The sequence below is a fragment of the Drosophila santomea genome, chromosome X, assembly GCF_016746245.2.
Source record: "Drosophila santomea strain STO CAGO 1482 chromosome X, Prin_Dsan_1.1, whole genome shotgun sequence".
Lineage (NCBI taxonomy): Eukaryota > Metazoa > Arthropoda > Insecta > Diptera > Drosophilidae > Drosophila > Drosophila santomea.
The window spans coordinates 2,524,461-2,539,022 of record NC_053021.2 but is presented as its reverse complement, the minus strand read 5'-3'; the positions used below and the strand labels follow the sequence as shown (position 1 = coordinate 2,539,022).

At 44.5% G+C, this 14,562-nt stretch overlaps 1 protein-coding gene across 15 annotated transcripts in view; it reads right to left on the bottom strand.

Annotated features, from left to right (window-relative positions):
* Window positions 1-14,562, bottom strand: part of LOC120457401 (serine/arginine repetitive matrix protein 2) — a 42,711-nt gene that overhangs the window by 24,315 nt on the left and 3,834 nt on the right. For 9 of the 15 annotated variants that reach the window (XR_005616944.1, XM_039644980.2, XM_039644987.1 and 6 more), the window contains exons 3-5: window positions 3,458-3,845; window positions 985-3,135; window positions 479-829 (exon numbers count right to left, since the gene is read on the bottom strand). Coding sequence is in view for 14 of the 15 variants with exons in the window: in XM_039644980.2 (XP_039500914.1) it covers window positions 479-829; window positions 985-3,135; window positions 3,458-3,845 (2,890 nt within the window). In the remaining variant the exon portion in view is untranslated. Of the gene's footprint in view, window positions 1-478; window positions 830-984; window positions 3,136-3,457; window positions 3,846-12,272; window positions 12,623-14,562 lie in introns of those variants that run through there. The other 6 variants (XM_039644982.1, XM_039644989.2, XM_039644992.2 and 3 more) reach the window with 3 other exon arrangements.

The window sequence follows — 14,562 nt, the reverse complement described above, 5'->3', positions numbered from 1 at the left end:
GTTACATCTACGCTGGCAGCTTTCGCTACGGATGTTAGGCAAATTCTACGGTATTAGGCAGGCACAGGCACGTTCTCAGGCAATGTTGAACCAATACAATATATAAAAAAACACCCATTAGTGGAAGCTCGAGTGAAAGAAAGGTTAGACTTGTAGTGGTAGAGTTAGCGGCGCAGATCTCTCTCAGTCTGCCACCCACAGAATTGGCATCCCAGTTTGTGATTCAGTGCAAATTCGGCTTTTTTGTGTAGTGTGCGCTTGGTCAAGACATTGAACATTGAACATTTCAGAGTTGCGGTTTTTGGTAAACAGTTTTAAAGTATATTTATTTGCAAAAAAATCCAAAAATATAGAAGTAAAGATAGCATAGTTAGGTGTACAGAGTTTCTTGATTTTATTGTTTTGTTTGTTTTATTTTTTATTTTATAATTTTATTTTTTTTGCCTACTTTCGGGTAGTGGTTGAATTCAAGCCTTACCAGGGGTCCCTGAGCTCTCGGGCGTCTCGGGGTTTTCCCCCTCATTTCCCAGCTGGTAATATTGACGCCGCACACAGGGCGCCTCTTCCACCACCTTTGCCTCATTTGCGCTCAGCTTCACCTTGCGGATCGGCTGGGAATCGGTATCGGTATCGGTATCGGTGGTAGCAGGTTCGATTGCAGATTGTTTCGGGTGATTCTGGAGGTTGTCGGAGGTGGTGGTGGTGGTTGTTGTTTTGCGGGTGGTGGTTAGTGTTGGTTCGTTGTTAATAGTAGGAGGAGTAGTTGGTGGCAGAGAGAATATATCGCCGGGCTTAGTGGTAGTATACGTATACTGTGATAGCTTGTTATCTGAAGGATATACATTCATATACATAGTTCATAGTTCCAATATTTATAGAGCATATATATTCATGTGGTTTCTATTTCAATTATTTTTTTGTTTGTTGACTAAGAAGTCATCAAACCTTTTTTCTATAATTTTTTGTTTGTTCTCTAATTCGTACCTGGTGGTGCGGAACTGGCTGGTGTTGAGGTGGGTGGTGCAGCGGTTGTGGGTGAGGCTGGTGCTGGACTGGGACTGGACTTGGTGGTACTGCTAATGGTGGTCGTGGTGGTGGTCACACTTCCTCCTGCTTTTGGGGTGGGCGACCTGGGCTCGCTGGGAGTTTTCACCGGCTTGGTGGTCTTGGTCTTGATGGTGCTGCTGGTGACATTGCCACCTGTGTGCCTGGTCACAGTGGTCGAGCTGATCCTGCTCGATTCCGATGGCGCCTGGCTGTCATGGGAACCCTCACGCATTTCCCGACGGAACGTGCGATTCGAGGAAACGCTCGATCGTGGCGACTGGTGGTGGTGGTGTGAACCCACCGAGGTGGTGCTGTCCGCCGGCGAACTGCTGCGTAGCGAGGCGGCAAATGCCCGATGGGCGGCATCCACCTCGCGCTCCTTTTGCAACTGACGCCGCGTCAACGGCTCCGAAGTGGTGGTTGTCTTGGTGGTGGTGGTGGTGCTACCACCAGTGGTGCTGGGCCGCGATTGACTCGGTTTGCCGGCTGGTCCGCGTGGCGAGCTGGCGTAATCGTCGCGTGGTTGAGATCGACGTGGACTTCCGGATCGCGGAGTGGAGTGTGTGGGAGCATTGGGATGCTCAACCTGTGTCTCAATGATCCGCTCCGTGTTCGTCTTGCGATTGGCGCTCTGATTGCGACTCACCGTCTTGGACGTGAGCAACACCTCACCATCGGGTTGATCGGGACGAGTGGTTGTGGTGCTTGTGCGCACCGAGGGAAAACCATGGGTGCTAAAATCCTCCTCCACCGGCTGACGTCTGGTGGCGGGCTGCTCCCAGCTGGGTGTTGGTGCCTCCCTCAGCTTCTGCGGGGATCTCTGCGGCTCGTGGTTATCATCGCCCACAACCTCCGTTTCGATGGTGCGCTGTGAGCTGGTCTGCTGCTTCACTTGGCGGCTCTTTTCCGAACGTACCACCACCACCTCCTCGCCAGCAATGCCGGGTCTTTGAGAGGGATACTCCTGTGTGGGCTTATTCGGACGCACCGAGGGGAAACCATGGGTGCTGAAGTCCTTGGCCGGCGACTGACGTGGCGAATGGGAGGGTGGGGCGTATGATGGTGTGGGTGCCTTCTGCACCACCCTGGTTGAGGGCTGGCCACGGTCATCGTACTCCTCCACGGTTTCCGAGGTGGTTTCCGTGGAGAAACGGCGACTGGACTTCTTCACCGAGGAGAAGCTCTGCGACTCCGTCACATGCTTTTGCTCCACATTGTCCACTACATCACGAGTTTGGCTATCCTGCTCATCGTGTTCACGTCGCTGATTGTGGACTTGGTTACGGGTTTGATTGTGTGTCTGGTTGTTGGTCTGCTTGTGCGTTGTATGGCTCTGACTGGGAGTAAGTTGCTCCGTCTCGTAGCGCTTGTTTTTAACAATGGTTCCGTCCGGCAGGCGCTTAACCGTAGTAATCATCTTGACATTCGGCTTGGGATACTCCACCGTATTGGAGATTATCTCGCCGGGCTGCTCCATTAGATGTTGGACATGGCGTTGATACTCCGGCGAAGCCTTGTCCATGTCCACATAGCGCTTGTTCTCCTCGTAATGCTGTTGGGTCTGGACATTCCGGGTGCTGTTGCTTTGCTCGCGGCTCTCCGTGAATCGTTCCTGCTGCCTCTGGATTTGCTCCTGGCGCTGGATCTGCTCCTGCCGCTGGAATTCCTCCTGGCGCTGCAGTTGCTCTTGGCGAATCTGTTGCTCTTGTCGCTGCAGTTGCTCCTGCATACGCTGCTCCTGACGCCTCTGATCCTGCTCCCACTCGCGCTGATGGGGCTGATGCGGCTGATGCGGCTGATGTGGCTTCTCCTGGTTATCCAGCAGATATCGCGGCTCATCACCGTACTCCACAGTGGACGAGGAGGACACCACCTTGGAGGAGGACGAGGTGGAGGTGGAGCTCATCTTCATCTCGGTGCGACCACTGTTCTCGTCCCCAAAGACCACCGTCTCTTGGAGCTGGGTCTTCGAGCTATCGGAGGCCTGCTTCACGAAGTTCTTGTCATCGCCCTGATGGGAGGCACTTGAGCGCTGCTCGTTGCGACCTTTGAACTCGGCCAGGCCACCACCATTGAGCTTCTCCACGCCTGCGTTTGTGTTGGGGTTTGTTCGTAGGTTGGTTCGTTGGGTGGAAGGTCGAGTGGTGGACATGGACATACAGAACAAACAGAGTTGGGTTATACACAAAACTTCACCGACAAGGGACAAGGGGGTTAGATTGCTTAGACATTTACTGCAAACTCAGCTGGCTGACTTATACGATTCGTTATCTATATACCCAATAACATTTGCCAACAAGTCCATATAGCCGGTGAGTTTCCAACAAATGCCTTTTCATTTTTTTTTGGTCAGCTTTGGTGCCAGCCAGACAAAGGGGCTATCACCAAGCAAAAACGGATATGCACTTACCATCTGTTTTGGCCAGAGTTTCGGTGCGATAGGCCCGCCCATCCGGACTGACCTCCGAGGAGGTCTGCACATCCCAACCGGTGGTATTCGGCTGGCTGAGCGTCATCGAATGGAATCGCAGCTCATGGGTGGGACTGGTCGAGTCGCGCACCTCCTTGGACTTGAGGCTCTGGAAGTTCTGGTCGAGCAGGGCATCGCCGTGGCTGGTGGCCAGCGGATCCTTGCCTGCATATCCGGCCAGCGTATTCACGTTGCCATTTCCGTTTCCGTTGGGCTCCGACATTGGGTCCGTTTCGTGCCTATAAAGGTTGCAAAGTCGCGACTCGCGCAGCTTATAGAGATGCGATCGGATCTGCCTCTTGCGCTCGCTGTCCTCGGACTGCTGCCACTGAAAAGGATACGAAAAAAAAAGCATTACAAATGTTGTATATGAAAAGGTGGTTAATTTCAGTGTATCTCGATAATATGCAGTCTCAGCACTTGTGTTATTTCAATGTAGATCACTCGGTATCTCGGTAAATAGGCCCGTCCTTGGGCCAATTAAGCCAAGTGAACTCGTGCTCAGTGTTGAGTGCCTGCGAGTGGAGTCCAAGTGGAGTGCAGGGAGCCCACGCTCGTCGCTTCCAGCGGCTTGGATCGCCTTTTATGGCGCCCGCGGGCCACTAACAATTAGCCAGCCAGCCGGTCAGCCAACACAACAAATGCAACCACCATCGGCTGACTCAGCCACTTGCCTTATAGACTGAAATCGAATCGAGTGGAGTCGAGTCGAATGCCCGCTTCTAGCTGGTGAAACGACGATCATGATGATGATGATAAAGATAAAGATGCCGCCCCCAATAAGTTCTCGGATTTCAATGGCAGAAGCAACCGATGACCAAAAATGGCTGGGATTAGCGTAAGGGTAACAAATTGAATGATTCAGACCAACGAAATGATTGATAGAGATTGGCTTTTAATAAAAATAGAGCATAAAGTAAGCAACGAATCGATGACAGGCATGACCCGCCTAAATCCGATTTCAGTTTACGGGAATTCTCTACATTTACGCCCTTATTCCTCGGAAATCCCAAGACATTCGCATAGTTCAGTTATCAGAATCGAATCAAATTCGAGGGCTGACGTTTTAGCCTATAAATAAAACATGGAACCATTCCGACTGACCGATAAGCGGATCCTATTGGCTTCAACAAAGACTCATAAACGATCGTATTTATTTAAACAATAATCTAGAAAGGTGTCAGACTTTAAAGAGGGAGAGAGGGAGGCAAAGCGAGCGAAAGAGAGAGCAAGCGATCGAAATATAGTTAGCAAAGAAATTGAGTGAAGTTGAAGCGGTGATATCACCTCACCTCAACACGACCAGTTTCGCTATAGCGGAAAAACATGTCAAATAACATTTGTATTAACAATAATGACACCTCGATGTCAGTGGGGGTGACGGGGCTTCGCTAACTGTTTAATTTTAGCCCAACTGAGGCCATGCGACAGGCAAATGGGAAACTTCCTACAACCAGATGGAACTCTATTTGCATATAGAAGAGGGGGGAAGGAGGTGGGAAATATAATTATAAGTGTTTCGCAGTTTAGTAGCTAAGAGCAGGCATTAAATTTATGATGCATAACAGCAAATTGGGAAGTGGAATCATGAATAATGGTAAAGTTCTAACCAAATAAAACTCGAAAATAAAAGATATGTAATGGAATTCCTACGCTTATAGGTAAAATCTCATTAATAACTTTTTAAATATCATTTCTCTTTGGTATCTTAAGGTCCTCATGACCATCTGGTCAGTTTACAACCGAAATTGCAGTTTGTTTTAATTAGAACAGCGGGTGACCAATAGTTGTAGTGTTATGAACAACCTTTCTAGCAGTTGCCAGAGATTTACGGTTGCTGTCGTTTCCCTAGTTATTAGCGAAATCTCATATTTGTGGCAGCCACATCCACATCTACAGTGATTGATAGCGAAGTTGGTGCTTTCTTTTCTGACAAAACGGAACGACAGATGGCGCTGCCATTACTTTCAGCGCTTTCACTCGCCCAAATCAACCGATTCATTCGAATTGACAAAATAAAACAAAGTGCGCGCAATCAAAATGAGAGATACATCTATAAACAAGTGTGTTGTGTGTGTGTGTGTGTGTGTGTGTGTGTGTGTGTGTGTGTGTGTGTGTGTGTGTGTGTGTGTGTGTGTGTGTGTGTGTGTGTGTGTGTGTGTGTGTGTGTGTGTGTGTGTGTGTGTGTGTGTGTGTGTGTGTGTGTGTGTGTGTGTGTGTGTGTGTGTGTGTGTGTGCGTGTGTGTGTGTGTGTGTGTCTGTGTGTGTGTGTGTGTGTGTGTGTGTGTGTGTGTGTGTGTGTGTGTGTGTGTGTGTGTGTGTGTGTGTGTGTGTGTGTGTGTGTGTGTGTGTGTGTGTGTGTGTGTGTGTGTGTGTGTGTGTGTGTGTGTGTGTGTGTGTGTGTGTGTGTGTTGTGTGTGTGTGTGTGTGTGTGTGTGTGTGGTGTGTGTGTGTGTGTGTGTGTGTGTGTGTGTGTGTGTGTGTGTGTGTGTGTGTGTGTGTGTGTGTGTGTGTGTGTGTGTGTGTGTGGTGTGTGTGTGTGTGTGTGTGTGTGTGTGTGTGTGTGTGTGTGTGTGTGTGTGTGTGTGTGTGTGTGTGTGTGTGTGTGTGTGTGTGTGTGTGTGTGTGTGTGTGTGTGTGTGGTGTGTGTGTGTGTGTGTGTGTGTGTGTGTGTGTGTGTGTGTGTGTGTGTGTGTGTGTGTGTGTGTGTTGTGTGTGTGTGTGTGTGTGTGTGTGTGTGTGTGTGTGTTGTGTGTGTGTGTGTGTGTGTGTGTGTGTGTGTGTGTGTGTGTGTGTGTGTGTGTGTGTGTGTGTGTGTGTGTGTGTGTGTGTGTGTGTGTGTGTGTGTGTGTGTGTGTGTGTGTGTGTGTGTGTGTGTGTGTGTGTGTGTGTGTGTTGTGTGTGTGTGTGTGTGTGTGTGTGTGTGTGTGTGTGTGTGTGTGTGTGTGTGTGTGTGTGTGTGTGTGTGTGTGTGTGTGTGTGTGTGTGTGTTGTGTGTGTGTGTGTGGTGTGTGTGTGTGTGTGTGTGTGTGTGTGTGTGTGTGTGTGTGTGTGTGTGTGTGTGTGTGTGTGTGTGTGTGTGTGTGTGTGTGTGTGTGTGTGTGTGTGTGTGTGTGTGTGTGTGTGTGTGTGTGTGTGTGTGTGTGTGTGTGTGTGTGTGTGTGTGTGTGTTGTGTGTGTGTGTGTGTGTGTGTGTGTGTGTGTGTGTGTGTGTGTGTGTGTGTGTGTGTGTGTGTGTGTGTGTGTGTGTGTGTGTGTGTGTGTGTGTGTGTGTGTGTGTGTGTGTGTGTGTGTGTGTGTGTGTGTGTGTGTGTGTGTGTGTGTGTGTGTGTGTGTGTGTGTGTGTGTGTGTGTGTGTGTGTGTGTGTGTGTGTGTGTGTGTGTGTGTGTGTGTGTGTGTGTGTGTGTGTGTGTGTGTGTGTGTGTGTGTGTGTGTGTGTGGGGTTGTGCGAAAAGTTTGCAACTTTGCTTTGTTGTTGTTTCCGTCTATTTGTTTGTTTGCTTGCCTGCTTGTTTGCCAGTGTGTGATTTTTTTCAAGAACTGGTCGCGTGGTCGCAGTCTAGACCTGCGTCTTAAGTCGCCTCTGCTTGCGCCGCTGCCAGCAGACTCCGTCTCTCTGAGTGCACTGCAAACAATTTTGAAGTTTCTACATTCTAAGCCAAATAGTGGTATAAAGAGAAACTAGCGAGCTCTAACATAACAAACAAAAAGATAATGTTTTAGTGCATTATTTTGTTGACTTGCATTTCCCTCTAGAAAGTTTAAAGTTCATCACAAGAGCTTTAAGTTGCGGACGACAGATGACCTGTTCCACGTTGGTGATTATTTTTCTGCAAATTCTCAATCGGAACTAGTTTCTCCCAGTGTACCTGAGCCCCTGTCTCTGCCCGCAATGACGTAATTTCTAAAAGTACCGGGCCGCGATAACCAGTTGACTGAGAAGAAGACGAAGAAGAAGAAGCTGATTTCGCACCTCTGCAGCGACGTCGGCAGCGGCAACCTGTTGGCGTCGACGCCAACGCCGACTTCAACTGAGACTTCAACTGATGGGATGGACCGCTCTTGCCTCTCGCTCTGCGTCCGCTCTCGCCGTCCCTCTCTGATGACGTGACGTGCGAGATTTCGTTGATGTGCGAATGCTGATAAATTATTTTGAAGTTTTTTTTTTCGCTTCTTAGCTGTTTTTGTTTTTTCATTTATTAAGCTGTCGTGTCAGCAACGTTGACCTCCAACTTTTTCCTTTTTTTTTTTGTTTTTGTTTTTGCACCAAAACAAAAATCTTGTTGTTATTGAAATTAAACTTTATTAAAACTTAATTGAGAGGAAATCAAAAAAGAGAGAAAGAGAAGGTCGCGGGATCAGCGGAGCCATCCCACTTAGCCGGTGCCCACTGTACAGATAAACCTTGGCTGCGATTAGCTCATAACTTAATGTTTCCCCATTCAATGCACATCAATTGAGATAGGACACGAAATATTGCTAAAAATGTCAGATAGTAAGCGTTTAAAAATAATACATATTTTACTGCACATTTCCCTGTCGATAAGAACTTCCCATATTTATCAGTAAAAAAGAACTTAAGAATGCAGGTATTTTGAGACTTGTCATGAACTGTTTTTAAGATTGCTTTACAATTCATATAACGATTTTAATAAAATATATATAATCCCCATTCTACATATGTACATTTGAAGCAGCTTATGTTTACCAATTCATGATAATCATCTTCACGTTAATAACACTGAGTTCAACTTTTTTAGGTACCAGGGAGCGTAAAGCTCTACAATGAGCTAAACAAAATTGCTTTGCACTTTGCTGCCGGCGTTAATTGCCGTCACTTGCTGTGTGTATTTGGTTGTGTGTATTTTTATGGCAATTTCGAATTCGATTTCAATTTCGCTTCAATTCCGATTCCGATTCCCCTTCAATCTGTACTGTGTGTATCTTACTGTGCATATGCATATTAAAGTGACCCAATTGCCACTGTCCGTACGCCCAATTGCGAATCAAGAATCTTGAATCTAGAATCGAGAATATAGAATATAAAGTCTACAATAATTTGAATTGTGTCATTTTCGGTTGACGAAGGCAGCGAGCGGTACAAAAAATAAAAAAACATGTTTATGTTTGCTTTCGTGGACTTATTTGTGTTTTCGGCATCGCTGTTAATTGTTTGCCTCTTATTTTGGGTATGACATCGCCCCAGGTGAATAAAACATGGCACTATAAAGCCACAACACAGCCACAGCCGCAGTTCTGAAAGTGGAGCACTTTCGTGGGCCGTCGCTTGCATACAAAAATAAAAAAAAAAATAACAGAAAAAATACCAACGAGAACTGGACGTACATTAGCCGGTCTTCACTGTTTGTGCCATGGGAAAACGTGAAAAAATAACTCAATTTTTTGGTTTTTGGGTCTCGCGACTTTTTGATCGATGGACAGCTGTCAAATGTTTAAGCGTGTGGGAAATTATAATGCAAGCTCGGATCCATAGGTGATATATAGCCGACAATCGTCACCAAATCGGTGGGGCACAGCAACAAAAACAAACAAATAGTATAAATCTTAAGCCCCATATGATCTCATACCGCTGCGAAAAAAAAAATAGCACCACTTGCCCAGTAAAACTTTGAATAAGTCTCCTACCTAAAATTTTGGGTTTAAAAGGATCTGAAATACCTTTTTAGAAAGGTTAAACAATTCACTTTTTAGAAAATAAAAAAAAATCACAATTGTTCTATGAATTCTTAACTTATTTAAGGAACTTTATGAAAAATGACAAGAAAGGGCGAAAAAAATAATAGCACCACTTCATAAAAAATGCTTTAAACATAAAATATAAACTTAACAGTAAGAAATTCATTAATAACAAGTGATTGTATATTAAAACTACGCCGATCCTATTAATTTAGTATTTGGTAGTGTATCCTTTATTAGCAATAACAGCTGCGCAACGCTTTGGCATGGAGTCAACCAGGTCCTGGCACCGTTTTGGGGTTATATTGCTCCAGGACTCCTTAATCACGGTCCATAGGCTTTCGTTATTAGTTGGCTTAAAAGCTGCAACTGTCTTTTTAATATCCGACCAAAGGTTTTCGATGGGATTGAGGTCTGGCGACTGCGCAGGCCACTCCAGAACATGAACTGATTTATTTTGGAACCATTCCTTGGCTTTCCTGCTGGTATGCTTGGGGTCATTGTCTTGTTGGAAGACCCATTTTAGCGGCATATCATGTTCAGCAAAGGGTAGCATCACCGTCTCCAGAATATCCACATACAAATGCTGATCCATTATGGTTTTTATCCAATGTATTGGTCCAACTCCATAGTAAGAAAAACATGCCCATACCATTACACTGGATCCGCCGTGTTTAATTGCTTCTACTGTGTCGTTTGGCTTATATTCGGTGTTCCTAGGGCGCCTTACATTCAATCAAGATCCATTGGCACCAAAAAAAAACAACTTTGCTCTCATCTGACAATAAAAAGTTCGTCCATCTTTCGCATGGCCAATTTAAATGTTCCTTGACGAACTTAATGCGTTTGGGTATGTGTCTCCCATTTAAAAAAAGGACCTTTCCTTGGACTACAGCCTTTTAAACCATGTTCCCTTAGACATGTGTGAACTGTTTGCACTGTTGCGGATATGTTGAGATCCTTTTTCAGTTCGGTAGGAGCTTTAAATGGATCCTTCTTGCTCACGGGCACTAGCCTTTTGAAGAGATGGGTGCCCAATGATTGTTTTTTCCCACGTTTTTCGGGATTCTCGTTGTAGGTGATTACATTTCCTATAATTTTGTTTGAGCATTGAAGGATTTGGCCAATATTTCTAAAAGATTTTCCTTCAGAAATGAGTTTTTTGATCAAGTCCAGTTTTGCTTCAGTACAGTGCTTTCCACGTCCCATTTTAATGATTTTTTTAAGGAAATTTTTTAAAAATCGTTTTCGAAATAATAGAACAAGTGTCAAGTTTCATAACCACATGCTTTTTACCAAAGCAACCGTTCGATTATTATTGATTATTTGAAAAAACCGATAGTGGTGCTATTTTTGTTTTCGCCTCATTTTAGACCTTGCCGCCCAAAAAAAATTATAAAAAATAAAGGTATGAACAATTCAAATTTTTTTTTTCATTTTTGGATAGGAAAAATATCTAGCATTATGCGAAAAATCAGTATTTGGTTCTATCGGTACCTCAACCTTAATTTATTTGATCGATAAGAAAAAAAGGTATGGTGGTGCTATTATTTTTTTCGCAACTGTACATATACGAAAGCGGAATTATGCATAGAGTGTAGATACATACATATATATATATATATATGTAAATATGTAGATATATATATTCCAGACAATTATCGGAGCCACAGTCATTAGTGCAGGTGGAGTTTTTTGTTTCGCTGGCCGGAAAGCCATTTGCACTGTTTTCTCAAATTATAGTTTGCCTAATTTGAAGCCGTCTTTTGTCTCGAGATCATATGATTGACATTGGATGCCATAGCGCCTGAATTCTATGCTTTAAACAAATGATTTTTGCTAAGAATTGGAATTCCCAGTTAAATAGTATGAATTTGAGAGGTATTAGAACCTTGGAGCAACAGATGTTGGTTTCTCGAACAGCGCAACCTGCCTTATAGAGAAAGAAGATTTTCCCGGTGGATATAGCGCAATAAAGTTTTGCATATTGTGAACGTCGAAGATTTATCGGAACATCTATCACCGACAATGGGTGCAATTACCATGGCTAATTACAGCCGATGCCCCGCTCCCCCAAAAAATAAATCCCTTTTGGCTGTGATCTGGTTTCGTGAGTGGAAAGGTGGAAAAGTGGAAAAGCGTAAGAGCGTAGAACAGTTGGTTGCCAAGGCCGACGGCCCACGGCGGTGTAAACTTGTTCGCCAGTAATTAGATACACTCCCGATTAGCATATGCATACAGTACGTACATATGTATATGTATCTCTCTTAGCGTAACTCTTAACTCTTTCTATTTGATCACGCCCCCGCCCCCGCCCCCGCCCTTGTCAGCTGTTCTAGTTCTACGATCTTCGATCAACTGGCGACGAAAACCTACAAACTGAGCACTAATTCCCCGATAAGATCCGTTTGTTTGTTTACAAGCCACTTGGCGCAGTTAAAGATACAGCCAGAGATACATAAATAGGTGGTATAAACAGGTACAGGTAGCCCCCGCTAATTGGCAGGCGTCGTTTATTTTGTCTTTGTATTAGACCCTATGAGTGTTAATTGCCAAACTATACACACTTTTGGGTGGCACTCAACGATACCAAGTGGCTCAATCAATGAATTTGCAATTTGCTGGATTAAAAATAGGTCTTCAAGGACCGCAAAAAATGGCAACGGACAATTTCCCACGCAACAAGATGGTCTGCAATGGATTTTTACCACCGCAATTACGCGTCACTATCGATTGTGCTGTTAAATAATAAATTGGGCCAACTTGTTTAGCCCCAAGTTGGCTATAACCTACTGTAGCATTTGCATTATGGCCAACGATGACTGTATCTTACAGATGTACAGATATAGCTACAGTTAGCGACTAACTGTTATGCAAAGACTGGGAAAAAGGTGAAGCTAAAACTGTGCGAAAGTGTGAAAGTTATGCGAAGACGTTAAGGGGGTAAGGGAAAGGGACGGAGCTTGAGGGGGTGAAAGAGATGGCTTTACGACCTCTTGTTGGCAGCTTCTTTTACGTTTTAGTACCCATATTCTGGTCGAAATGACAGGGAATTACCTCAGGTAAAAAAGAATTGGTATTCCGTTTCTTTTTGATTTATTTTTTGATTCCGGAATTCCTCTCCTTGCTGACGCTGTGCTTTTCTTATTGGAGATTCTGTACGGTTGAGTTGTTGTTGCACCGGCAAAAAAGCACGTCAAAAAAACACTTGGTGTGACTAATCCTGTAGGTTTCTCTCTTCTCTCTTTTTGTATACTTTTTACTTTCGTGCGATTAACAAATAACTAGAAGTGTGTTTAAAAAAAAAAGACGATCGTCGTTGACTGTTGTCGTTAGGATGGTTTGGTAAATATTGGTAGGTTCTTTTTCACGGAGCGTCGGCACGTTGCAATCGATCGAGCACCAAAATCAGACTGAAGTTTCCAATCAGAATCAAAGCCGCCTAAAGTGGCCGCTGCCGCTTAAACGTCGACGGCGACGCCGGCAGCGAGCCGAGATATGACCGAATACGAAAAAGCGACGAATACGAAGATGACGCGACCGCCCAGCCGCACAGTGGGGCAAATCAGGCGTGCTGGCAGGCGAAATGCTATAATCTCTATATTCCGCAGTCACCAAACCAGCATTTACCAGCATAGCTTGGTGAAAAATGATCGTATCATGGATTGTAATACCTTCTGCAACTCGGCTCATTGAATACAAACAGCTAGTTTCATAAGCTAGTTAAAAAATTTTTTAGAAAATTTTTTTGTTATTTTTAATAATAAAAATTGACAAAAATCTATCAAAAAAATGCAATTTTAAATTGTATTGTAGACTTTTAGACAATTACATTGCAACAATTTTGAGGTATGCCATATGGAAATCGGACTAAAATCAGCAAAGTTATGACATCCAGAAGATGCGTCGTGGGTCACAATCTTGAAAATTGATCATTTCGAAAAATGTTGAAATTTCAAACCGAAAAGTGCCTCTTTTCTTATTGGTTTATGGGAAATTTACAGTTGTTGGCCCTCTTACGCTCCTTTTATAAAAATGTAAGTAGAATTCGCTCCATACATTGCTCATCCGTTGCGATTGCATTGAAATGTGTTCAATTTCGGACTTTTGTGCAAAGAATCCGTGTCCGTGCGGATCGACATTAATAAATCACTCGTTCGTCGGCCGGAGGTGGGTGTCATTGTTGCAATATGTTAATAAACACCTTAAGCCCAACCATGTGTGTGTGTGGCTGGCTCAAAACTATTCTCAGCATTTTTGGAAAACACTCGAGCCGCTGGCGCCCACCATTCCCACTGAATCACTATGATTTGTATTTGTACAATTTCCAACGGACCCCAAAAATTACTCATCGACGTTGGCGCAGACGTTGCGCAGACGCAGACAGAGATAGAGACAGAGACAGAGACGCAGACGTCGTGACTAGACGGTCGTTCTAATTTGCCGCACTGTCCACCGTATCGGTCCGCCATTTGTGGCCCACTGTCCACTGTCCACAGCGATCAGTGACCATTGGCCACTTGCTGCATTTGGCCATTTGCCATACGCGGGTGTTTTATTTATGTTTTTTACATTACTTTTTTTTGTTTGTTACTCCATGTGTGCCAATTCACTGATTTATTCCACAGTCGACGGCTGGCGACCCACGCGATTTTTTGACTCGCGCCTGTAACGAATCGAATTGACTCGAATCGAACTCGAACTCGGACTCGAAGCTGAATTGAATCGCCTCATGGCCAAGAAACTCACATCGTGGCCAACCAACGCCGCTTTCTGGGGTTTCGTTTCATACTGAGATTCTGAGATCTGAGCGCCCAGGGATGCGCACACTATCCTGAAGATTTTAATATGCGAACTTTATTAGCACTCGATTTGTTTGAATAAATATTTATGAATTTATAGCAAATACTGTGTTTGCAGGAGCTTTGCTCGTTAAATTCAAATAAATTTCATTTGATTAGATAAGAAAGTGTTTATAAATTGGCGAAAATTTGATAAGATTTTCTGAGAAATCATCGTGCGCTATTGCTATTCTCAATGACATTTCAGGTGTTGTCTTTACACCTCTGAAATTTGTTATCTCCACGAAAGACAGACACCATTTAATTAATTTATACAGCATTGTAAACGAACATATTAATGTGAGTTAAATTAATGTTATTTGATTAAACAAGTGACTGCTGACGCTGACAGGCTGATATTACATTTACATTTACATTTTAGCAATACCAAAGATGATAGAGCAAAAGAAATGACCATCCCTGGTTAAGGAGGAAGGAGCATAGATAGCTGGCTTGACACAAGGGGGGAGGGGGGGATGGAGGCCATCAGCGGTCAGCGGGCTCAG